Source organism: Lepisosteus oculatus, chromosome 13 (assembly GCF_040954835.1).
Source record: "Lepisosteus oculatus isolate fLepOcu1 chromosome 13, fLepOcu1.hap2, whole genome shotgun sequence".
NCBI lineage: Eukaryota > Metazoa > Chordata > Actinopteri > Semionotiformes > Lepisosteidae > Lepisosteus > Lepisosteus oculatus.
The window spans coordinates 2,336,576-2,361,690 of record NC_090708.1 but is presented as its reverse complement, the minus strand read 5'-3'; the positions used below and the strand labels follow the sequence as shown (position 1 = coordinate 2,361,690).

The following is a 25,115-nucleotide window of genomic DNA, read 5'->3' as shown; positions in this document are numbered from 1 at the left end:
TAACGCCCTGCTGTGATGGAGTAAGGGATCAGCTCGTGTCTGAACATGATCACCAGGTTTAAGCCACAGCGATCCGCTTTTCCCAGCCCTGCTGTTTTGTGATGGTGCAGGCCTGTATTGGAAAGAAGGTGCTTGTTCCAACAAGGGCATGTCGCACTGTCTGCTCCGCTCATGTCGCAGTCCCAGCTGAAAATAGAGGACTCCTTCATCCCGTGCTGTGCTAGTTTCTAGAAAGCATGTGACCTCAACCTCCACGTCACTATTTCCAGTTGTTTGCTTGTGCAGGAACAATTGCTTAAAAAAATGCTCCTTGGACGGCGGCCATGGAGACGGCGTTACCAAGAAGGGCTTGCTTGTTTATTCTGGGGGGCCGCTGGAACAATGGGGCCCCTCATCCTCGCCGAAGCGGAACATCCCCTCCCTCTGGGGTTGGCCGCCGGGGCCTCTGCGCAGCCGGAGCGCTCGCTCATGCGCCGGGCCCGCTGGTTCCTGTCCTCGTAGGAAACGGGGTCGCGCTACTTAAGGAGCAGCTGCCTGGGCTGCAGCTGGAGTGTCTGACAGCGGTGCCTGCCGTTCACTGACCATGTGCTCCCGGAGCTGCGCCCAGTGCATCGGCTACACCTTGATACCTCTGGCCGTGTGCTGCATCGTCGCCAACATCTTGCTCTACTTCCCCGATGGAGACGCCACGTATGTCAAAGACGGCCATCTCACGACATACGTCTGGTTCTTCGCTGGGATAGTCGGAGGAGGGGTGCTGGTGAGTAACCTGGTTCTCCTTTGCTCGTTTCCCTGCCGCACGGATCTTGAGCCCGCGTCTGAAAGGATCAAGCCGACCTGCTGCGTTGTCCTCCTATCCTTGTGCACGGGGTGGTGGCGGCACTGCACGCTTCGCACACTTGTGTGTGGAAGAGCACATGGTGTGGAAGCCTTCGATGATCACCTGGCCAACCTGTATTCTCCGCTCAAAACCAGCAGCCCATACATGGGGACTGCGTATTGGACAGCATTTCTTCTTCTTTAAAACCAGACTGCACACAATCCCAAAAGCCTGTCCTTACAACTCAGAAATGACCCGTTTGTTTTTAATCGCGGCATTAAAGGTCTTCTTGGCTCTTTTCGAACGCATCTTGGCTTACAAACAACGGCTTTCAGATGGAGCAGGTTGTAAAGCAATCGACGAGCTCATGTTTAAGGGGGAAATGAGACGGACTGTATGGTGAACGAAAAAGCAACGGCTTTTGGTTAACGTCGTTTAAAATAATGGAACAAGCAAGGGTCACGTCGAAGCTGAAAAGCGGTGGAAATCACTGTTTCAGCTGTGGAGTCTCAGCCTGGAAAGAAAGTCTAGCTGCTTCTGTGCAGCTGACTCACTGACGCCCATCCCTGCTCTGTCCTCTTCAACAACACCCTATTGATTGAACTGGCTGTGAGACGTGAGTTTCCTAAAAATGTGAATAACGTTATAACAATTAAATGCAACAAAAGTATATTGTATGTGCGTCGTCAGCTAGGTATTTCCAGAACTCGCCAGGTTCTGGGAAAAATCTAGTACAGGTTCTGGGAGGACGGAAGCAACTATTAAAAATTGATTTTAAAAATAAAGGTCGTCAAAGTAACCAAAACCTCCCACGAGCTGTTGCGGGTATTATAAATAAATGTGATGTTCGCGTCATGGTATCGCGGTTGATAATCATACAGCAGGCGTGATCGTTGTAATAAACTTTGTTGTTAAAAAAAATGTTCTTTTACCGCCACCTGGTGGCAGGGATGTGCATCGTCGTCACTGTGATGCTGCTCTAAAGCCGAGAATCTCTGAGATCCGATTTACAATACTTCCTATTTAAGCAATTCTTTAAAAACACTCACGGATAGACAGTCTGGAAAACACTGAAGCCCTGAAGAAAATTAGGAAACAACAGCGCAGTCCTTAAGGACGTTTGCATAAGACCCTCTAACTCATTGTGTATCTGTTCCCACAACTCTTGTGGTCATGTGGTCTTTCTCAGATCTGAGCGATTTAAAAAAAAAGAATTTTACAGCATCACAAAAATACAACAACAATACCGGTAGATGAAAATGTAAAGTGAAAATGTTCTTAAAAAGAGATTCGCAAACGAGAGAGAGAGAAGCAGCAATGTGGCCAGACCGACACACTTTATTGGCCCCTATACAGTTTCTTGCATTCGGAATTTGTCTTTTCGCATGCCCCAGCTTGCTCTCCATGAGACACACAGACAGGGACAGAGAAGTTTAAAGTCAGAGCGCAGGGTCAGCTATTTATACAGCTCCCCTGGAGCAGTTGGGGTGAAGGGTCTTGCTCGGGGGCCCAACAGAGTAGGATTCATCTGCCGGCCGTGGGATTTGAACCGGCAGCCGTCTAGCCCCAGAGCCACCGCTCCGCCCCTGTGTGCCTCTGCTACAGGCCAGTGTAGCCTGGCGGCAGTTCTTCCTGTAAGGACGGGTTCTGGAAGCGACAGCAAGAGGACTGCCGGTAACCCAAGCGCCTTCACTGAGCAGGACCAGTCACACCAGTGTCCTCTACCCAAACCCCACACACCCCGACTGAGTCAGGAATGACCTCCGTCTGGAGCACTGTGAATTGGTTTTACACCAACAGAACAGACGAGCAGAACAGAGTCTGAACAGAACAGGAGAGCAGAACAGAGTCTGAACAGAACAGAAGAACAGAAGGAGAGAGAAATGGCTGTTCAGCCTGTCTACTTTTTCTATCCTATATAAAGGTGAACGATTTTCAGACGTCGGGCAGAAAGTTAGATGAAATTCCATTCCTTCTGCGTGAAGACAGACTGGTACCTGGGCGGTTTTCCAACTCCCGAGGGAATGAACGGATCTCCCACACGGTGGCGCTCTGGTGCAGAATTCCCCCCACCTCTGTCAGAGGAATCCACGCTGCGTGAATTTAGACTGGAAACCAAACCCACCGAGGGCATTCACTTATTTTTCTCAAAGACTTTAAAGGTAGGGTAATACAAAAATAGCTTTACCTCTCACCAACGCGAGGACACTTGTCTTCTTCCGAAGCGACGAAGACGCCCTGTGGATTAAGTGTGGGCGCCCAGCGAGTCAAGTCTCGGGGGGAACCTTTTCCGATCCGGTGGTGAAACCGCACCTGCTCCCCCACGCCTGAGAATCGAGACTAAATGCTCCTTTCCTGCAGGATCACCAGACGTCGTGGTGAGATCTTGGACCGCACCGAGATCCTGACTCTCTCTGGTCGTGAAAAATCCCAGGGTGTTTCTCCAAAAAGAACATTTGTGTCCTGGCCAAATTTCCCCCTGTCCTTTACCGATCATGGCCTCCTAATAACCCCCCCTCTCTGAACTGGCTTCATCACTCTGCTCTCCTCCCCACTGAGAGCTGGTGTGTGGGGAGCGGACTGGCGCATCATCCAGGTGGGGCTGCACACTGGTGGGGGTGGAGGGGATCCCCATGACCTGCAAAGCGCTCTGAGTGGAGTGTCCAGGGAAAAGCCCTACATAAGTGTGAGGAATTAATAATAAAACTATTATTATTATTATTATTATTATTATTATTATTATTATTATTATTATTATTATTATTATAAGATGGAATACGCTGACATACTGTACAAACTGACAAACTGAGCAGATGCCCCATCACCAGATGAGACGGGTCGAGTGTTTCTAGGTGGGGGCTACACAGTGCTTTGAGTGGAGTGTCCAAAAGTCTTATATATATAAAGGTGTAATTAATAATAATAATAATAATAATAATAATAATAATAATAATAATACACGTGTCACATTCGTACAAAACCATGGGATCCCCGTGTGAACTTCGGCGCCCGTCCCGTGTGGGAACAGAGTGGAGGAAACTCAGGGCCCTCTTCTCCGGCTTTTCAGATGTTCCTGCCCGCGGGCGTGTTCATCTGCTTGGGCGACTACGAGTGCTGCGACTGCTGCGGACACCGTGGCTGTGGAGAATGTTGCGCGGTAAGTCCCGCTGCTGTCGGGCGTGGGGCGGGGTCGCGTTCCGCCGCGTGGGTAGAGAGGGAGGCTCGGAGCCCAGCCGAAACGGGACCGGTTCTGATGAACGACACGGCACAGCCTCTGGCCGCGGATCCGTGAAATGCCGACCTTCATCATTTTGACAAAATACAATACTTTGACATATACAAGTAATAGGTTTATTCCACGCTGAGAAAAAGGGAGAAAGGGAGAAAACACAATGTTTCGGCCGTGGGAGCCTTCTTCAGCTGTGAGAGAGACAGAGCAGCAGGCAAAGGTAATTTAGCAGGAGAACAAAGGCTGGGAGAGAGGAGTGAGAGGCCAATCTCTGGGATTAGAGAAACATTCTTCCCTAAATTCAGAAATCTAGTCCCAGAGTTCCCACACCTGCCAGAATCACAACGGGTCCCAATCCTACTGGGAGAAGGAAGAGGGAACTCAGCTGAACTGGCAGCCCAGTATGTGATCTCCTGTCACAGCCTGAGGAACAGTGAGTCTGTGTCCCAGTAATGCTCCTTCTGTCTACAGTATATGTCAATATTTTATAACATGTCTTTGTTGTAAATGTCTGCAATATGTCTGTAGATTTTATTTGTTGTTTTGTTCCATGTGAATTTGCTTTGGCAACACTGATTGTACCCATCGGTCATGCTAATAAAGCACCTTGAACTGAATTGAATTAAATTGAGAGGCCAATCAAGATGTGTGAAGTCAGAATGGGTGTAGAGAGGTGTGAAATGAAACCTCCAATGAATGAGAGAATTTAGAAGAACAGTAGTCTGTCGTTAAGAGAAGGGAGAATGTGTGATCCTAGCTGCAGGATAGTTTTGGTTTCTGTGGTCTTTCTGATGTATGAGTTTGGAAAATCGTCTTTGAGAACACAGATGGAGAGATTAGAGCCCTCATGAACTTCATTGGGTTTAGAATACACTAGACACGAGGTATTGGGAAAAGAACTAGAAGTAGCCTTATAACATTTTTAGGGTTTCCTCTCGCAGTCCATCGACAGGCGGGGAGGTTAATTGGCTTCTGTGGAGCCTGTCCCGCTGTGAGAGTGTGTCTCAGTGTCTGTGTCCCGCCGAGGGTGAACTCTTTCTGAGGTTATTAGAAAAAGGATGGATGAATAGTCTTAAAATCAACACGTGCCCCTCACTTGTTGCAGCTGCTCCACGCTGAGTTTCCCTGCGCTGTGTAACTCTATGTGTTAGGCTGAATGTGTTGCTGCAGATGGGTACAATATCCTCTGCTTACAGTCGCATAACTGAAATAATAGTCTAATAATAATAATAATAATAATAATAATAATAATAATAATAATAGTCTAATTTATGTTTCTGAGAATAACTTTATATAATGTAATTATATTTTTATTGACTAAGAACAGAAGATAAATCCATACCTTTAGAATGTGAGCAAGCCATGTGATGTGTCACCTGGTCATACTGCTTATCCCCTGCTGTGTTCACTTCTCACTTCTCACCTGGTAGATTCAATCAATCGATCAATCGATCAATCAGTCAACCAATCAATCAAGCAGTCAATCAGCACATTCCTTCAGCCACTAGAGTTCCCAGGGGTGCTCTCAGAAAGTGGGGCTTGGGTGAGGCAGGCGTGCTAAGTGCTGTTTTTCTTTGTTCAGATGCTGGGCTCGATCTTGGTGGCTCTGATTGGAGCACTGGGGTCTGCATACTGCTTTATCGTCTCTGCAATCGCCCTGACAATTGGACCACTCTGCTACACACAGCAAAACTGGAAGTACCCTTTCGAAAATGAAACTGGAGAGTAAGTACTGTCTGTAGCTCCGTTTCTTACAGTGTGTGAGTGCTCTCTCGAAACCTGATTGTTCAGTGCGGATTTTCCAGGGGGGATCCTCCTGCAAGAGAGAACCCAGGTGTGAAAAAGAGGAAATGACAATTTCCACCTTGAGCTCTGATCTCACTGAATCTCAGAAGCTCAGCAGCGCTGGGCCTGGGCTGTACTGCAGTAGGAGAACTTGGGGGCAAATCGGGTTGCTGCTGTAAGTGTTGGTGGTAGACCAGTAGGTGGCGCTTTTCCCTCTGAACTGGAATTTCCAAACCAGCACCTCAGTATGGGTAAGGGAGGTGCTGTCCCTTTGATAAGAAATTTAACTGAGGCCTTTAGTACTTTGTCATTAAAAATCTCGTGGCACTATTCGAAAGAGAATGGGTGTCACGACTACGTCCCACCCAGGGCTGCCCAAGCTGACCTCCCTAAAGACCCCGTTTAATTCAGTTGGTGAAGCAGTTTTTCTCTCCTCTGCCTGTTTATCTGTGCAGTGGGGCTGCTGGCACAGACAGGCAAATTGCCACTGCGGGTGCTGTACTTCAGACTGTATAAGCACTGTATGAAGTGGTGCTGAGGAGTGTCAGGTGGAAGAGGAGCAGGTTCTGTGCCGGAGTGAGAAAGCGTTGCTAACTTGTCTTTTTGTGTGTGTGTGTGCGCTGTAACAGGTATCTGACAAACTTCAACAGCTGGAGCACCTGTGAAAAGCCAAAGAACGTGGTAGTGTGGAATGTCTCCCTGTTCTCCATCCTCCTGGGGCTCAGTGGCATCGAGTTCCTCATGTGCGCCATGCAGGTCATCAACGGGCTCGTTGGCGCCATCTGTGGGCCGTGCTGCAACAGACAGCAGTACGCCATGAACAAGGCATGAAGACGCAGGCTCTGCGCGCTGGCGGCTGAGTTCTGACAGCAGTGTTCTCTGTCCCTCTCCCCTCTCAGCCTCCCTCGGGTAATAGCTGAACAAAGGTGTATAAAACGTTTTTGGGGATATTTGACTTTATCTTGTCTTTCCTCTCAAAAAACCTTAATATTTTATTTTCCAGCAAATGCAAAAAAAAATGCCATTTCAAAGGATATTGTTTTTCCAATAGGTGCGGTTTAGCAGCAGTCAGTTTTGCGAAGGATAGCCTTTGTGAGCCTGAGCAGCGCTGTGGTCTTGTCCTGTGGTCTCAGTGTACATTTATGGCTTTGCAGGTGAAGCAATTGACTGATTATCGCACCCCAAGAACTGCTTAGTATGTAGAGGCAAGTTGCATGCAGAATTAGTTTTTTTAGAAGCACCAGTTACAAAAAGTCTGAACTGTACCAGTTCTCACAATGTTTAAACGGTTATAGTCAAGGATTCAGAATAAGATGATTGGGGCCTCTCTGCTAGGAATGTGGATGTCAGTACGGCACACCACTGACATGTCTAAAATCTCATGGTAATTCAAGATCATCAGGGCGGATGACCAAATGAACGATGACATCATAGATGTGAGCTGTATAAAATGAAACTCACGAGGTTGTCGAAAGAGGAAAATGCCGTGTTGTGTAAATACTGGTGTAGCAGCAAATGATTTATTTTAATGAGAGGATGGTAGACGTGATTGTCATGGACTGGTGTAACTCCTACTTGAATACTGAGGCATTTCAAGGTCAGGTGTAGCACATGGACAGTTATAGTTCGCAGAGATTTAGTATAATTTAATCTGGTTCTTTTAAGAAGGTAGGGCTTTTACATCAGATTATAAAATGTAACAGGCATGTGTGCAAGTGTAGCATCTGTTTTGTTTAACATTTTGTACATGTATTTGATTATGCGCTTATTTTCTGTTCAGTATTTTTTGTAAAGTAATATATAGATGGTTTATGTTACAGTTCTTTTTCACCTTTTCAGAACAAACAGGGAACAACGGTATATTGTAAATTATTTTAATATCCATTATTTTGATATAAATGCAAATGAATTACATGAGAATGTGTTTAAGGTATAAATGTTTTTCTTCATTTATTTTTACAATGCTCCTGCTGCCTTCACTAAATAAACGTTTTTTTTTTAATGAAGGTCTCATTTCATCCCGGACATTTAATGACTTTAAACTACGGGTTCATAATTAATAATCCACAGATTAAAAATTACAACTTAAATTTTAATTGAGGATGAATGGCAGCAGACAGACTGATCCACAATTCCAGATGTTTACAAAGTGCATCTCCCACCCAGTGTCTCTGGTCTTGGTAAGGGATTGCAGTCTGGGCTGTGTCACGAAGCTGTGCATCAGGAGCATCTCACAGAGGTTTGCGGATCTGTGAGGACTGCCTCATGCAATAAGCCTTGAGTGGGTGAAACTTACAGCCCTTGTCCTCCGCGGCTGGACTGCAGCGTCCTCTACAAACACTGCTGGACGCTATGGGGGGAAATCAGCTGGGCACAGATGCAGTGGAAATTCCAGCACCGACCTTTGGAGTTAAATCGTTTTATACCTAATCTTAGTGGAGGGGGCTCTCTCTCTCTCTCTCTCTCTCTCTCTCTCTCTCTCTCTCTCTCTGTTGTTTGAAAAGCAGAGCCAAGAGTTCAGCTCGTCGGGTCAGTGATCCGAAGCCAGGTTTCCCAATCCTGGTGCTGGATCTAACGCCTCTGTATCTTCTCCTTCCTGGCCCCCGAATTCCAGCGTCTTCCTCTCTTCCTGCCAGTCAAGCCCCCTGTTGACTCAAGCCTTTAACTGAGCTACTAATTCATTCTTCGTCTCCTTTATTTGCCTAGATCTCAGGTGGGCAAGCCCTGTCTTCTGGACTTCCCAGCCCTGTGTTCTGGCAACACCTCCTCCTGTGAATTACTGGAAGCTCTTCTGGCTTTCATCACTGGTCATGCATCATCACTGGCTTGCTTTGTATTCTCATTCTTGTGCAATATTTACAGGATGGCATTTTCCGTAATGTTGAGCCCAGTCTCGGCACAATCAGTTCTGATGTTCTCGGCACAATCAGTTCTGATGTGTTAAAGTCCGGTGTGAGTAACAATTCTCAGACCCCTCACAGTAAGGTGCTTTTGAACAGGTTTTATTTGTGACTGGCCTGACGTAGGTAGGTAACAAGTGACGGTTTCAGCAAAAAGTAGATTTTTCAAATTTTTCCAGAGATAATCTTGCTTTGGATCTTTTAAAGAAGCACCTTTGGTAAGCGTAAAAATGTGTTAACTTCCAAAGGTTTTTAGAACTTTCAGCTGATTTTATTCAGCAATAAGTGAAGACACTTTCCTCCACAAAGTCTTTGGAAGTGATCTAAATACTGGCTAATTCATTCAGTGTTTTTAAAACATTCTGTTCTTATTCCATACAGCAATTTTCTAACTGCTTCTTGCAATTCAGGGTTGCAGGGGAGCCAGAGTCTATCCCAGCAAGAAACAGACACAAGGCAGGGTACATACACCCTGGACAGGTCACCAGTCCATCACAGGACATACACACACACTCACACACCCTGGACAGGTCACCAGTCCATCACAGGACACACACACACACTCACACAACCTGGACAGGTCACCAGTCCATCACAGGACACACACACACTCACATATACTGGACAGGTCACCAGTCCATCACAGGACACACGCACACACTCACATATCCTGGGCGGGACGCCAGTCCATCACAAGAGATACACAAACACACACACAGACACACACACACACACACACATCCTGGGCAGGTCACCAGTCCATCACAGGACACACACACTCACACCAGAAACTAGCCTACCAGTATGTTTTTGGACTGTAGGAGAAAATGGGAGCACCTGGAGGAAACTCCCGCCAACACAGGGAGAGCATACAAACTCCATATGCTCTGATAGTACCCAAGGTCCAGATAGTACCCAAGGTCCAGAATTGAACCCAGCAGTGGGGAGACAGCAGGGCTAGCCACTGAGCCCCCATGCCACACTCGTTTGTTATTGTTCGTTTCAATTTTTGGTCACCAGGATATCACCAAACTTTCACAGGAATAAACTTCCGGGAGGAAACTTCCTCACTCTGCTCCTGCGTGTGGCAATAAGGAACATAAAGTGGTTGTGCCAACTTTTTCTAAATTTACAGGGGGTGACCTGGAGGTGAAGACTCCTGCCTCACATCTCCAAGATCATGGGTTCCATCCCAAATTGGGCCACATGTCTGTGCGGAGTTTGCATGTTCTCCTCAGATTCATGTTGTGCTCTAGGTTCCCACCTGGCTCCCAAAGACCTTATTTGCTGCTCTAAATTCTCCTGTACTTAGATACAGATAGAGAGAATCAATGAGCCCAATGGGGTGAAGGGATTTCTTCGTCTGGCCCTTCTGATTACATTTTACACTGTGTTTCCTCTCCACACTTCTCCTTTCTAAAAGCAGGCTAAAGAGCATTCCAGCTGTGGCTCTCCAAGAGGTCACAAAAGAGCTTGGTCAGGGAAAGTAATAACAAAACGCAAATGAAGGAGATAGCGTGCACAATCACTCCAAGGTCGGATACAATGGTCTCCTACCAGGCTGTCTCCTGTTGCTAATTTCCCATCGATTAGATCATTTTGGAAATGACCACAGTCCTCAGCCTGCTGACATTTGGCCAGGTTAGTAATCTCAGCGGTTTCGTCTCCTAAAAAGCTGAGTCTGCAAGAACTCTCACACACAGAAACTTTCCAAATCAGTTCAGCGCTCGCTGAATGGAGCGTTCTGTTTGCCGAGTCCTGGCCAGCTCCTGGGCTCTGATTGGATGAAGCACACAGTGGTCACTGGCTGACCTGATAAATGCCTTGTGGGAGCTGCACCTCGGATGCCACCCCAGGCTTGTTCCTTCACTCAGCAGAATGACCTACTTGGGGAATGTTCTGTCCCTGCTGCTCTGCTTAACCGGAGCGGTGTGTGGAGTTCAGAGGGAGTACTTTATAGGCATCAAGGAGGTACAGTGGGATTATGCACCAAGTAAAATGAATTTGATTCTCAACCAGTCTTTGAACGAGGATGAGTAAGTATGCATGTCGTATTTATTAAAAAAAAATCTCTTTAACATGGTTTCCTGGTCTCTCTTACAATAAACTTCAGAGGCATTATTAGACAATTGATTTAAAGGTCATTACTTACTAAATACTGTAAATGGCATACGTGTTTGGTTGTTTACTTCAGTGTGTACATATAAAAGTGGGAGAATTTATTTTAATCCGAGAAGTGACAGAAGCCATAGTCACCGTATTCTCATTTTACGACAGATGTCAGAGGTTCTAGTACAATAAAAATCACCAGAGCTCTAAAGTAAAACGGTATGTTGTGCCGTGCCATATTACAATGAGCACCCTTAATCCTTTCTGGTGTGGTTGTGCCTGGGGTCTGTACAGCTCTGCCTTTTACCTCATTCGTAAGGCAAAACTTCCAGCTACAGGTTTCAGCTCTGCTTTGAGCTTGTGACACACACACACACTGCCTCAGAGCTGCTTCTCCGACATAGCCAGGACAAACTCCCCTTAAACAAGGTACTGTGATGACTCCTCCAGTCTCGGAGCCTGTTATCACGTTGTATAGAAATTGTCGTCGCTGCGTACAGTAGCTTCGATATAGGACGTAATAGTGTAGAAATGAGCCCCGTTGTGTGAGGAAACAATAATTAAGATGCAAACTTCATCGGGCGCCAGCCTGACACCGTTTTAAACCAGCCAGCGGGGCAGGGGTTAATAAAGCATGTTAGCACAACGCACCAGGCTAAAGGAAACGCGACGCGTCGGACAATCGTATTATTGCGCGGCTTTGAGCAACAGCGAAGCGACCACGGTTGTTTGCGCAGACCTTTCGCCTGGCAAAGACTGGCCTCTGAGTAACCCCTGTGTCGGACTGGGGGGGCATTTGTAGGGGCAACATTTCTTCGGGGAATCTTGGGATGGTGTAAATGAGTGTGGAGATATTTTATCCGAAAAGTTACAAACGGGGCGTTCCCTACATAGACCTATATAGAGTCGACTCCTCAAGTTTGTAGTTTTTAAATTTGTAGCTCTCTTTCAATCAAAAATTCTAAGAGATAACAAAAAGTATTTGGGGAAGAATGTTGTTCTACGGCTTGCACAACAGATCTTTCGCCGGTGTTTTGCCTTGTGGTGAGTGTTGTTGAAACCGGAGTGAAAAATACGTTTATTGTGGAAGGAAAAACATTTTCTTAAAAACGGGCTTCTTGTTCGCTATATTTTGCAATGTAGAGTTTGTTTCTTTTGGAATATGAATTAAAAAAAATTAAAGCGCCACGTGCGATCGTAAATACAAAGCGATTATTGAAGATGTCTGAGAGGAATTAGAAAAGTAAAAAACAGAAAGTTGCAAATAGAATAATAATGATAAACAACTTGTGTGTATAATACTAAACTGATGTAACAAAGACCCTGCGGGACATAATCCTGCCTGTTTCAGTTAAAGTAAATTAAATTAAGATGCACTACGGCCTGTTCATGTGAGAGAGTGACTCATGGTCAGGTTTGTAATGTTAAGAAATTCAAGTTTTTAATTACGCACAGGTACGGAGCTGGAGGTAAAAATAGAAAATCAGTGGTTTGTATTACTGCACGGCTGCCTTCATTTGAGCTTGAAGCAGCAGGTGGCCCGGCATGAAATGATAAAACCGACCAATGAATCAGTCAACCAGTCGGTCGGTCAATCTGTCGATCAATAATAATAATAAAAATAATAATAATTGCTTACACTTATATAGCGCTTTTCTGGACACTCCACTCAAAGCGCTTCACAGGTAATGGGGATCCTCTCCACCACCACCAGTGTGCAGCCCCACCTGGATGATACAACAGCTGCCATAGTGCGCCAGAACGCTCACCACACACCAGCTCTCAGTGGGGAGGAGAGCAGAGTAATGAAGCCTGTTCATGTTTCGGTGGTGTGTCTCAGGCACGTCGCCACGTTTCTGCGGTGTGGGGAGGACCGCATCGGCAGCGTGTACAAGAAGGCCGTTTACCTGCAGTACACCAGCGCCACCTACAGGGAGGAGGTGGAGAAGCCGAAGTGGCTGGGCTTCCTGGGGCCCCTCATCGCGGCGGAGGAGGGGGACACCGTGGTCATCCATCTGAAGAACTTCGCCTCGAGGGCCTACACCCTCCACTCCCACGGCATGAAGTACACCAAGGACAACGAAGGTACGGGCCAGAGGCCGAGCCCGGGCCCCGCTCTCCCCAGCGTGGCCCTGGACGGGGCGCGGGGCAGGTGTGGGTTCACATCCCAGCGGAGAGGCTGCAGTAGTGCCCTCGCACAAGATGGTGCTTCCTCACTGTGAGATGAGAAGTCTGTCTTTTCTGTTTGTCCTCGGTCTTTGAAAGCATCTTTTCCGTTCCTGCTTACCTGTCTTCTTTCATTTCTCCTGCTCCGAGGGCACCTCGCATGCTTTGATAAAGTCACGGAGCTGTTCCGACATTAACGGTTTTCTTCCCCACGACATGAGCCAGTTCGTAGTTCAGAAACTCCTAGAAAGCCTCCAGGAGCTCAGGCTTTGAGGTCTGGAGTTTTATAAAGCCCAGACTGAAATGAAAGATTGAAACTCCTTCATTGCTCTTGCTCCTGCGGCTTCTGCTTAGGTGCGTTTTACCCTGACCACACCAGCAGCGGGGACAAAAGGGACGACCACATTCAGCCTGGAGCGAACTACACGTACGTGTGGGAGATGACCGCGCCCCACGCGCCCGCCAAGGACGACACCAACTGCCTCACCCGAATCTACCACTCGCACATCGACGCCCCCAGGGACGTGTCCTCCGGCCTCATCGGACCCCTCATTATCTGCAGAAAAGGTAACAGCGGTGAAACTCGGAATTACAGCTCCAAAAGGTGGAACGTGACGTTCTTAGTGAAGGTCTCCTTCAGTGGTCCCCTCTAAGAAAAAGACCTTTTCCTGCAGATTTCTCATACCGTCTTCAATGTAAATGGAAAAAGGTGTTTCATTAAATACCCCTCTGTCTGTCTCTGCCTTTCCGATTTTCCGATTTGTTCCAGAGTTGCAGCTCCTGGGGCGTCCCTGCTCTTCTCTGCACATAACCCTAACCCTTACCCTCCCAAACCCCCTGGCCTTACCACACGCCCCACACCGAGTGGTCTGCGGTCCGCTCAGTCCACTGTGTGGACGTTCCCAGAGGGTTTTTAAGCAGATCGGTCAGCCGTCACAGTCCCTCTGGCTCTGCTCTTCCCTTCAGGCACGCTGGACGTGTTCGGCGACAGAGCGGCCACATACCTCTACGCGCTGTTGTTCACGGTGTCCGACGAAAACCTCAGCTGGTACCTGGATGACAACATCCAGACGTACTGCTCTGCTCCCGACAAAGTGGACAAAGAAGACGAAGACTTTCAGGAGAGCAACAAGATGCACTGTGGGTACCTGACACACCTTTCCAGCTGCTGACGTTGTCCCATTTCAGGGAAACAGTGTCCCGGCAATGGCCTTTTTAACTAGTCTGCAGCGCAGGGCACTGGATTAAAAGTGAAGTAAAATTGGGATGCATCTCATAAAACTGTCCTCGTTTGGATGATACAACATGTTACTTTAGCACATTAAAAATGCATAGAGACTTGGAGTGTTTTTGAACAAGTCTATTTTTATCGGAAGACCAACAAAAGAAAAACACAGTTTGCTATTTACAACACCAACTGGCACTTTATATACCAACCATTCTTAATCATACCCATGTGAGAACGGCCCTGTAAACCAATAATTCCATTAATTCACAATAATCACCCAGTGTGTTTATTTACAGTGATTCTAGAGTCCTTTAGTGACCTCTAGTGGCAGGTTGAGGTAACATCTCTCTCTCCCGACCCTGCTGGCCCCTGCATTGTTGTCATTTCCTTTCCTCCAGCCATCAACGGCTACGTGTATGGGAACCTGCCGGGCCTGACGATGTGCGTGGGGGACAAGATCCACTGGCACCTGTTCGGGATGGGCAATGAGGTGGACGTCCACTCCGCCTTTTTCCACGGGCAGATCCTGACGGAGAGGAAACACCACGTCGACACCGTCAGCCTCTTCCCGGCGACGTTCGTCAATGCCGAGATGGTGCCTGCGAACCCGGGGAAGTGGCTGCTCAGCTGCCAGGTCAACGATCATGTGGAAGGTAAAGTGGACGGACCTCCCGGCGCGCCTCTGTCCTCTTACACCGCGTCTCCCTGCGCTGGGCCGCTGCTGGGCCAGGAAGGGGTTCCTGCTAGAAGGGGCAACTCAAGCAGTTCGCAACTGCTTTGGCACTATTACTGCAGGGTCTTTTCGGTACATCCTTGTTTGGCTCATGGCTTGCCTGGCATTTGAGAGTGTAACATGAGGGCTGAGGTGTCAGTAGGCTAGAGCTGACCGGCAGCACCCAGCAGGTCAGCGCGCGGGAGGAGAAAACGCCAGTCGGCATCCTCGCGGCCAGCGAGACCTGGCCAACAGGCAGTGCAGCGGCGGCAGTGTGACCGTTGTGCGTCACGTGCGGCCAGAGTCTGTTTAACACCAGTTGTTTGATTAATCATTCCGGACTGAAATGAAGGGGTGACGCTTAAAAAAAAGCATTTCTTTTTCGATCGCAGGTGGGATGCAGGCGTTTTTTGAAGTCAAGAACTGTTTCCCCAAAGTCCACCCTGGCAAACCCCGAGGAACAGTCCGGCAGTACTACATCGCGGCCGAAGAGGTCATCTGGGATTATGGGCCCAGCCAGATTAACCAGTTCACAGGAAACCCCTTAAAATCCGACAGGTGCGCCGAACAAACCACAACTTCCGTTCTTCAGTTTTGAATCTGAAATTTCCAAAACAGCAACCTAAAAATCGTTTGGCTCTGACATCTGGGCAGTTCAGGCCTCAGAGGAGGCCTGGCGTTTGGGCTGTGGAGCCTTCTTTACATGCCTGAAGGTGCCTTCACACCTGAAGAAGCTCCACAGCCAGAATGTTTTCTTTTCCTTTCAGCATTGGAACAAACCAGTGCTTGTTCGTTGGCAGCCCCCGCATGCTGCTGCAGCTCCCTGCCTGAACCTCTCAGAGGAGAGGAGACTGCTGGCAGTCAGGATGCAGCACTTTGCTCTGCAGCACTTCATAGTCCCAGACCTGGGCATGTTCGACTTTCAGAGCCACTTGTGTGTTTATCCATGTTTCCATCCACTTACTGTGTGGATAAACGGGTGTGGATAATCACACAAATCGTGTAACGCGAATGATTTCAGCCTTAGTTTGCTGTACTTCTGCGGGATTTTTTTTGTTCAGAGTAAAACCAGTGCTGACCAAAGCTCTGTCTCACCAGAGATTCGGAGCCCTTCTTTGAAACTGGGAGCGACAGGATTGGAGGAAAATACAAGAAGGCAGTCTATGTGGAGTACACAGACCACAGCTTCACAAAGCGCAAGGAGAGGACCCCCGAGGAAGAGCACTTGGGAATTCTGGGTACTGACCCACACGCTTCTTTATTTCAGAGGGAGACACAAATGGCACAGATGTTTGACCCAGACCGCATGTGCCCAGTACAGTAATGCACATAAATATCACACGTAGACATCTGTTTTTTCTTTATGTTTTTGCAAATAGTTTTGCGGGTTTTGTAATTAAAGAGCGATGGACTCTTAAAACAGGGAAGCAGCATAATCTTTTGTGACTATAGAGAGGGAGAAAAGCACTTTACTTTGGAAGTGTGACAAGAACAACAAAAGGAGCAAACATATTTTCTGATTCTGTATCTCGGTCGATAACTTAAGAAGGTGGATGTTTGCCCAGTATGCCTTCCAGCAGGGGCAGTAACATCCTGTTGCGGTTTCCGTAACATCAGGTTTTTACGGCTCAGGGTTGTTAGCCTTGAATTTAAGAAGAGAATGTTTTCCGTTAGATATTTGATTTACTTAATTGGTCCAATCATTCTTTGTTGTTGAGTCAGGGAGAAGCCTCCTTCTTATTATAGACTTTTTAATTGCAGATAAACTAACCGGCATTCTATTGCTGGTACCACTTCCCTGCTTAAGCAAAAAAGGTGTTTTTTAGCAATGCCCTCAGAGGCTGGAACGGGAGGTTGTATAGTTGTAGGCTTACACGTCTCTCATGCCTCCTGAAATGTCCACTTTCCCCAGGAAGGACGCAACTGGAAGCTTGCATCTCTTTCCTTTTTCAGGAGTACTGCCGTATTAAAACCATGGAAGTCTTTTGTGATACAGTGTAGGTCACGTGCTGGTAAACCTTCATTAAGAATGAACTCTGAACTCTGGTCCCTTTCGCAGGTCCTGTCATAAGGTCTGAAGTTGGGGACACCATCCGGGTGACTTTCTGGAACAACGCCAACCGTCCTTACAGCATCCAGCCACACGGGGTGCTGTACACTAAAGACAACGAGGGGACTTTGTACAACTCCATTCCTGGAGGTAAACAAGCAGGAAGAGCATTGATCTGTGAACACTCTGAAGGCTTGAGTAAACACTGAGCCTCTGTTGGCTGACTAACACCACCTGACAGTTGTTCAGACACCAGCTGTAAGAAATAAGCAGTGCTTAATGTGGCGTCAATGCTTTGTTTTAGCAAATGGTTACAGAAAAGCAGCATAAATAAGGAAACTTACATTCATTTTCTATTTCAGCATGCAGCCTGTGTTTTGCTCACACTTGACCGAGAATGAAATTGTAGTGCACTGGGGCGTGTTTTAAGCAGAAGGGTGCAAACCTACGCAGACAGCACTTGGGTATGCTGTCTGCCTGGAGTGTGACCTGCAGCCTGTAAATAATGACATATTTTAAAAATATATAAAGGTATCCACTAGAAACTGTGGAAATCCGGTAGTTCTGCCTTGTGAATGCCTTGGGCTAGTCGCAAATGTGTTCGTGCAGCGTTGAAGGTGTTGTGAGGAATGAGTCTCACTCCCAGGTCACGTGACGCCTTCCTTCGCCGCCCACGTGCTTCCTGGCTCCAATGTGACCTACGAGTGGACAGTTCCTCTGGACAGCGGGCCGGCCGCCGATGACCCCGACTGCATCAACTGGCTCTACTTCTCTGCGGTGGACACCGTGAAAGACCCCAGCTCCGGGCTGGTGGGACCGCTCCTGGTCTGCAAGCGCAACACCCTGAAGTCAGGCAAACAGGTAGGGATCCAGACCCCCAGGTCCACACAGGCCCAGAGCTCAGACCTGGTCCCGCCAGCGGGAAGGTTTAAGCACCCAGCGCATAGCTCAGCTCCCTCTTGTCCACGTGCAGTAAGCGCGCGCGTGCTTTCAGAGCTCTCAAGTGTGCTCAGCACCTTCGCTGCTTTGAAATCCCAGAATTTAAGGGAAATGACATCAAATGTTACTGATCTGTGTTTTTACACTGATATGTTTAATTACAACTCGCGTGTGTACGTGCTGTTTTTTAAGGGAGCAATTTACAAGTTGTTTGCTGTTGAGATATGGAACGCAGCTGTCCAAAACTAACCCCACCTTTCCCTCACACTCAGGTATTTGCCAAACGCGGTGGTTTTCAGGAAAGTAACCCCTGGAAGTTGGCGAAAGGAGCTTGACACTCGACTAACATACTGTAGCCGACCCCCTGTGCAGCCACAACGATGCCTGTATATTTACAGCTTCTCTTGAATCTTTCAGAAAAACATCGACAAAGAATTCCATCTCCTCGCCACCGTGTTTGACGAGAACCTGAGCTGGTATTTGGATGAGAACATTAAGATGTTTGCCGGAGCTCCTGACACGGTGCAGAAGGAGGACGCGGACTTCGATGAGTCCAACAAGATGCACTGTGAGTTTGGATCAGACTGACCACTGACCAGACAGCTGAGTCCTCGCGCACTGAGGTGTAGCCGTGTCCAGTAAACACTTGTATGCATTCACCGCAACGCACATATCCAGGCATACCCAGGAAGAGACGTTTTTTAAAACAAGCATTAAGTTGCCCGATTCCTGTCGAGTAATCACAGCCAGGTTCGCATTCGGACAGTTGTACTAAAAATATATAATGCATTGGTGCAACTGCATGTATAAGATTTTAAAAAGATTGCAACTCAAACATTTTTACATGGAACAGAAAGAAAACAGTTTTGAAGGATACGTTGTTTGGTATTGACACATGAGATAAAATTTAATCTTCTTAGTCTGGAGCAAATACGTCTTGAGAGGGAGATTTGAAGCACAGTTAGGAAAGGGAGAGACAATGCCAGCTCACATGGTCAGTTCAGATCCTACAGACCAGAGACACAGGGGAGAGGAGAAAATGAAGTTCAGTCATTCAGTCAGTTTTGTCACACCGAAGGTTATAGTGAGGTGGAATGACCTGCAGAGGCATGCCGTGGCTGTTGGGTTACTAGGAGGTTTCAAGGTGAGTCTTCACAGGTTCAGTAATCTCTACACATCCAGAAGAACAGGACAGGCCACAGAAGATCCTCTGTTGTTTAACCTTTCTTGTTGAAAGTATCGTTTAATTACACAAAGTGAAGTATGGATGACTCCCAATGTCTCTGATAAACTTTTTGCTTTCTTTAATTCAGCAATCAATGGATATATGTATGGCAACCTGAAAGGACTGAAAATGTGTTTAGGAGACAAGGTGTCCTGGCACCTCTATGGCCTGGGGTCAGAGGTCGACATGCACGGTATATTTTTCAACGGCAACACCTTCATTACCAAGGGGACCAGGAGAGACGTAGTTAATCTCTTTCCACACATTTCTCAGACTCTCATCATGCAGCCTGATGCCATAGGTAATGTTTCTCCCTCTCCGTTCTGAATATGGACGTGCTGTGTTTTCAACATTGTGCACATTCTCGGACTTCACCAGCAGCTGTCAGAGAGAGCAGAGGTTGTGCACACTGCCGAGGAGCTAAATGAAACTACAGAAGCTCTTTGAAGCCTTGCTCTGATCACATTCACCCACAGCAGAGGAAAAATTCCACACTTGCATATTATTTTATTTAAACAGGAAAACATTGCATTGAAATAGGACTAGTCTGTTTGTTGAAGGCTTGAATTACAACATTACAACCAGGTAATATTCTGTTAGGACAGCGTGCAAACACCAGGTCGTGGAGTTGAATTACTGTATGTTCTTTTAATACATGACCAAACAAATGCAAAGCTGTCGCGGGCGTGCAGTACGAGTCCGTGTCTCGGCTGACCGTCCGTTGTGCGCTGTGCGCAGGGGAGTTCGGCGTGGTCTGCAGGACCACGGACCACTACAGAGGCGGGATGAAGGAGAAATACACAGTGGAGAAATGCAGCTGGTGGAACAGTGGCAAAGACCTCACGTTCTTCTACGACAAAACGTACTACATCGCGGCCGTGGAGACGGAATGGGACTATTCTCCGAACCGCACGTGGGAGGAGGAGAGGCACATGTTTCACGACGAGAGGTACCGTTTGGGCCGGGCCCCCCCCCAGCCCGGGCTGCGAGCGAGCCCGGAAGTCCTTGGTTCGGCGTGCAACAGCGCCTCCCTGTGGCTGCGAGCTTGCAGCGCAGCTGGTGAAAGCTGAGCACCCCTGTCCCTGCAGTGCTCAGTGCTCAGTGCTCAGTGCTCAGAGTGCAGAGTGCAGAGTGCAGAGTGCAGAGTGCAGAGTGCAGAGTGCAGCTCTGTAAAGTCCTGACCCTGGTGTCTCCTGCGCTCCCAGCGACGATCCCTGCGGGGCTTCCTCAGCTGAAGAGCGATAACAAACGTAGGAAGATTTGCAGTCTCGCCTGCATAATTCCAGGAAAGCTCTAGAGGTCAAGAAATGACCCAGTATCAATTAAATGGTATAGAACATGGAATATGAATCTTCCGTTTTATTATAACAAAAAAATCCCTACTGCACAGGTTATCGCTAAGAGAAAATTGCTCTCGGACGAGCATTGTTTCAGTCTACAATTTGCTGTTTTGTTGTCCTCAGCCCTGGAAATACCTTCATTAACAAGGAGGACAAGTTCATAGGCTCCAAGTACAAGAAGGTGTTGTACAGGGAATTCACTGACCGCACCTTCACCACACCCAAGACGAGGGGAGAGGACGAGACGCACCTCGCGATCCTAGGTGTGTGTTGGAAAGGTTGCTTTTATGTCGGTGTGTCCGGCTGATGTGAAATGTTAACGCATGGAGTGTGTTAATGCAGTTGAGAGTGCTTCAGTACAGACAGGAAGGTCTGCAATGACTAATGATGAAGAATATAGTCCAGCATCAATTTCTTATGGGTCCGTGGTGGACAACACAGTAACTTAGCAGCTTTGAAGCTTAACTCCTAGGCTGAAAACCTCTGGAAATAACCGAGCGTTCAGCTGGGCTGTATGAGAATGCTGATGTGTGTCTGAATGCGTCTTGAGTGGTGTGGATACAGAGATCGTAACGTCGCTCAGAGCGCGGGCAGGAGGTGGAGACCCAGTGCAGCTGCTCTGGCCTTGTACCTTGCTCTCACTGGGTCTCACGGCTTCAACAGTGAAGCAACAATGAAAAAAATTTTTGTTTTTCCCAAGGTCCTATCATCCACGCTGAGGTTGGCAACAAGATAAAAATTGTGTTCAAAAACATGGCTGGGAGGAATTTTTCCATCCACGCGCACGGAGTGAAGACAGAGAGTCCCAGGATTAAAGAAACTGCACCGGGTAAGGCGGCGTGTTTAGACTGGCCATCCGGCCCTGCGCGGTCTGGATCTGACTGGAGCAGGCCCAGGGCCAGCTCCAGGTCGGGAGACTGCCGGGCTCGTCCACTGCACCTTGGACAGGGGTCTGCGAGGGGGGAGAAAGCCGCCCTGAGACTCGCACAGCCCTGTCCTGCGCGGAGGTGTTTCACTGGTTTACAGGGTTTCCTGTAAAGCTAAAGCGGACCTGTCTCGTCTCAGGTGAGATCCAGGAGTACACCTGGATCATCCCGAAGAAAGGCGGGCCCGCGCCGGGAGAGGCAGAGTGCAGCGTCGCAGCCTACTTCTCCACAGCGGACCTCATCAAGGTAACCCAAGCAGCAGCACGGTGACGGCACCGCGGGAATCGCTGCCTTGCAGACAACCATGCCCTGAACTAGGAGGTACTTTACAAAACCACTTCTCCTAGCCAGCTGTTATATCACCCTGCAGCTCAGCAGTGTGAGCCTGGCCAGTACCTGGATGAGAGACCTCCTGGGAAAAACTAAGGCTGCTGCTGGAAGAGGTGTTAGTGGGGCCAGTAGGGGGCGCTCACCCTGCAGTATGTGTGGGTCCTAATGCCTCAGGATAGTGACGGGGACACCATACTGTAAAAAGGCACTGATCCCGATGTCTCGACTCTCTGGGGCCATTAACAATCCCAGGCTGTTTCTCTGCAAGTGGTCTTACCCCGGTGTCCTGGCCAAATTTCCCCCTGGCCTTTACCAGTCATGGCCTCCTAATGATCCCCATCTCTGAACTGGCTTCACCACTCTGCTCTCCTCCCCACTGAGAGGTAGTGTGCGGGGAGCATACTGGCTCATCCAATGATCACCCGGGTGGGGTTGTGCACTGGCGCTGGTGGATGGGAGTTACTGGCAAAGCGCTCTGCGTGGGGTGTCCAGAAAAGCACAGTCTGTTGACCGCTGGGCGGTCACTCCCTTCCAGGACATGTACAGCGGCCTGATCGGCCCCATCGTCGTGTGCCGGAAGGACTTCCTGAGGAAGGTGGGGCTGAAGAAGCAGATCGAGGAGTTCGTCCTGCTCTTCCTGGTGTTCGACGAGAACGAGTCCTGGTACCTGGATGAGAACATCAAGACCTACGTGAAGGAGCCAGCGAAGGCGCGCAAAGACGACGAGGAGTTCATCGAAAGCAACAAGATGCACGGTACATCAGCGGAGCAGCTCCGTGTGCCTGATCGATCTAGAAATAGGATCATTTCCCATTGCTTTCAGGTCCTGAAGTGAAGAGAGCTCGCTTTCCAGCTGTCAGATTTCTTAATTTAAAATCTCTTGGCTTAGTGTAGAACAGGTCCGAATTAAGCAGCTTGTTATTTTAATGAAACTGTTAATGAACTGAGCAGGTGTGTGTCATCAAGACCAGGGCTCTAATTAACATGCACACTACTGCTCAGTCCAATCCTGGTCTGTTAGGATTTGTTGCAGCTGAGTTCTCAATCACAGGCTGATCGATTTCAGTTTGCTAGTTGGGACAATTGATTAAATCAGCTTTCAGCTCCCGAGGGGTCCAGTGGGATTCGTAATTTTGAGTTTTTCCTGACGCGTCCCTGTATCTTGCAGCAATGAATGGCAGGATATATGGAAACGTGGAGGGCCTGACGATGCACGCGGGAGACCACGTGTACTGGCACCTGATGGGAATGGGCAACGAAGTGGACATGCACACGGTTCACTTCCACGGGCACAGCTTTGACTACAAGGTAACTGCGCTGCCACAGGCTGGCCTGGCAGAGCACTGGTACCATCTCAACACCGGCCCCAGTCCAGCACAGATCCCACCACAACACCGGCCCCAGCCCAGCACAGATCCCACCACAACACCGGCCCCAGTACTGGTCCTATCACAACATCACAGCACCAGCCCCTTCAAAAGAAGTATCGTATTATCTTCCAATTAATCAAATAATCAGAAGAATGTGCTAAACTCCTACTCTGCACAGAAAGCCCCGTGCCCATGACCGAGTCTCACTGTGGGACTCTTAATCCTTAATTAAAATCTGCCTTCTGACTTGTGCCAGTCGTCCGTCTCGTCTGGGAAACGTGGTGTTTGACTCTCGCTCTGTCCCTCTGGGTCTAGCTGAGCGGCACCCACCGCACGGACGTCTTCGACCTGTTTCCCGCCACCTTCCAGACGGTGGAGATGAAGCCCGAGTACCTGGGCACCTGGCTGATCCACTGTCACGTGACCGATCACATCCACGCGGGCATGGAGGCCACCTACACCGTGCTGGAGAAGGGGGGTGAGAGAGGAAGCAGGGATGGGGGGGGGACTCTCCTTGGGCTTTAGTTTGGGAGTGTGGGTGTGGTAGAAACGTTCATCAGGCTCTGCAGTGGTTTCACAGGGTTGTATTCGTGCATTAGTGCTAAAATCACATTACCTCCCCCACTGGCTCAACTGGTAAAGGTGCCGGGGCGCAGGTTGAACTGCCCGACTGTGGGTTCAAGCCTGGGTAATGTCAATAGCCGACTGTAACTGAGATTCCCCAAGTGGTGCCGCACAGTTGGCTGAGTACAATCTGTGATACAGCGATACAGCGCCCCCTGTGGACTCCAGGGCACTTGCAGGCTTGGGGTGCGGTCAGTGAGGGACCCGGTTCTCCTCCAGTCAGCGCTGCCGCTGCAGGATGGGAGACTCGGGTGCAGAAGAGTTCTGCTGTGTTTCCTAAGCTCACCGTGTGCAGTTGTGGGGTTGTAGCTGCAAGCCAAGATCAGAAAAACAACTTGCTGCTCCACTCCGCGTGGGGTGGCCATGAAAAAAACAAAACTGGCGATGAAAAAACAAAACTGGCGATGAAATGTAAAAAAAATAATACAGTATACGTCATCACATCGCCTTATCAATCTGTGTTTAATGGACAGTTGTGCTTTTTTATGCTGTAATTATTGTACGCTCCAGCTTCACAGAGGATTAATAACACTCTTTTTGATTTGCAGAGCCCCGTGGTCCCCTGCAAGGCATGAAGGACTTGCTAAAGAAACATTTAGGATTCAAATCCCCACTGTAAATCCCCGATGTTGCTGTGGTCACTGTATTAAAATTTATTACTTTTAACATTTCTGGACTACTGAAGTGCACTTTCGTGTTACGGTGAGCAGTATCTTATTCCTACCCAGAAAGGCCTCCGTTATGAAAGTACTTTGTAACGCCGCTGCAGAAGCTGATTGGCACTCGTGTTTAAAGTGGGCACTCTTCCTGGTGGGCAGCAGGCATGGGCACAGGCTGGCAGAGGACAGGGTGGCTCAGGAGGAACCAGATGCTGGAAAGTGGCGCGCTGGACGGGTCTCTGTTCCTGCCCTGGAGGCTCTACAGCTGCAGCTTGTGTACTGGCCACTCAGGTCTTAAACCAGCGGTCTCGCTCAAGCAGTGGAAGGCCAGCTGTCCCTGTCTGGGTCTTTGTTCTTACTCGAGCAGTCGATTAAACAATTAACGTAATTACCGTATTTTCTTAAGATATAAATAGTATTTTTTACCGGTGATGACTCAAATCTTTCACTTAAACTGCATCCAGGTTAGAAGCGTTACAGTTATGCTGCTAATTACTGTGAACAATTAAAGCTCAGATGGAATAAAAACCAAACTACAGCAGACCCCCCCAGGAATTGTAAGACTTCTGTTTTAAAAACAGATACGATTTCTCTTCACATTAAGGTCTTTGTACAAAGCCTATCACACGTTAATGTAAATCTCATATGATCTAGTAAGTAACTGTACTCAGAATGCACACATCATGTATTCTCAACACCTGCT

General features: G+C 48.3%; 2 protein-coding genes across 3 annotated transcripts in view; both read left to right on the top strand.

Annotated features, from left to right (window-relative positions):
* The first annotated feature begins 488 nt into the window (after positions 1-488).
* On the top strand, positions 489-7,836 carry tm4sf18 (transmembrane 4 L six family member 18). Its single transcript, XM_006637482.3, has 4 exons — positions 489-760; positions 3,888-3,977; positions 5,632-5,774; positions 6,464-7,836. The coding sequence occupies exons 1-4, from the start codon at positions 584-586 to the stop codon at positions 6,663-6,665; spliced, it is 612 nt and encodes a 203-aa protein (XP_006637545.2). The 5' UTR covers positions 489-583; the 3' UTR covers positions 6,666-7,836.
* A 2,728-nt stretch (positions 7,837-10,564) lies between these two features.
* cp (ceruloplasmin) overlaps positions 10,565-25,115 on the top strand; it is a 430,985-nt gene continuing 416,434 nt past the window's right edge. The window contains exons 1-19 of one of the 2 annotated variants that reach the window (XM_015360752.2): positions 10,566-10,770; positions 12,684-12,928; positions 13,364-13,576; positions 13,976-14,149; positions 14,636-14,890; positions 15,342-15,507; positions 16,048-16,187; positions 17,009-17,149; positions 17,646-17,860; positions 18,356-18,506; positions 19,252-19,464; positions 19,902-20,112; positions 20,627-20,766; positions 21,204-21,332; positions 21,569-21,675; positions 22,295-22,514; positions 22,928-23,067; positions 23,445-23,607; positions 24,302-24,423. In XM_015360752.2, coding sequence (XP_015216238.2) covers positions 10,613-10,770; positions 12,684-12,928; positions 13,364-13,576; positions 13,976-14,149; positions 14,636-14,890; positions 15,342-15,507; positions 16,048-16,187; positions 17,009-17,149; positions 17,646-17,860; positions 18,356-18,506; positions 19,252-19,464; positions 19,902-20,112; positions 20,627-20,766; positions 21,204-21,332; positions 21,569-21,675; positions 22,295-22,514; positions 22,928-23,067; positions 23,445-23,607; positions 24,302-24,372 — 3,252 coding nt within the window. In that variant the 5' untranslated portion in view covers positions 10,566-10,612 and the 3' untranslated portion in view covers positions 24,373-24,423. Of the gene's footprint in view, positions 10,771-12,683; positions 12,929-13,363; positions 13,577-13,975; positions 14,150-14,635; positions 14,891-15,341; positions 15,508-16,047; positions 16,188-17,008; positions 17,150-17,645; positions 17,861-18,355; positions 18,507-19,251; positions 19,465-19,901; positions 20,113-20,626; positions 20,767-21,203; positions 21,333-21,568; positions 21,676-22,294; positions 22,515-22,927; positions 23,068-23,444; positions 23,608-24,301; positions 24,424-25,115 lie in introns of those variants that run through there. The other variant, XM_069197783.1, reaches the window with a different exon arrangement.

Bases quoted from the DNA above. Each gene is read 5' to 3' on its own strand.
- tm4sf18 (XM_006637482.3), top strand. From the start codon at position 584: ATGTGCTCCCGGAGCTGCGCCCAGTGCATCGGCTACACCTTGATACCT. The intron at 3,978-5,631 runs GTAAGTCCCGCT...TTCTTTGTTCAG, and splicing joins GCTGTGGAGAATGTTGCGCG to ATGCTGGGCTCGATCTTGGT. The intron at 5,775-6,463 runs GTAAGTACTGTC...GCGCTGTAACAG, and splicing joins TTCGAAAATGAAACTGGAGA to GTATCTGACAAACTTCAACA.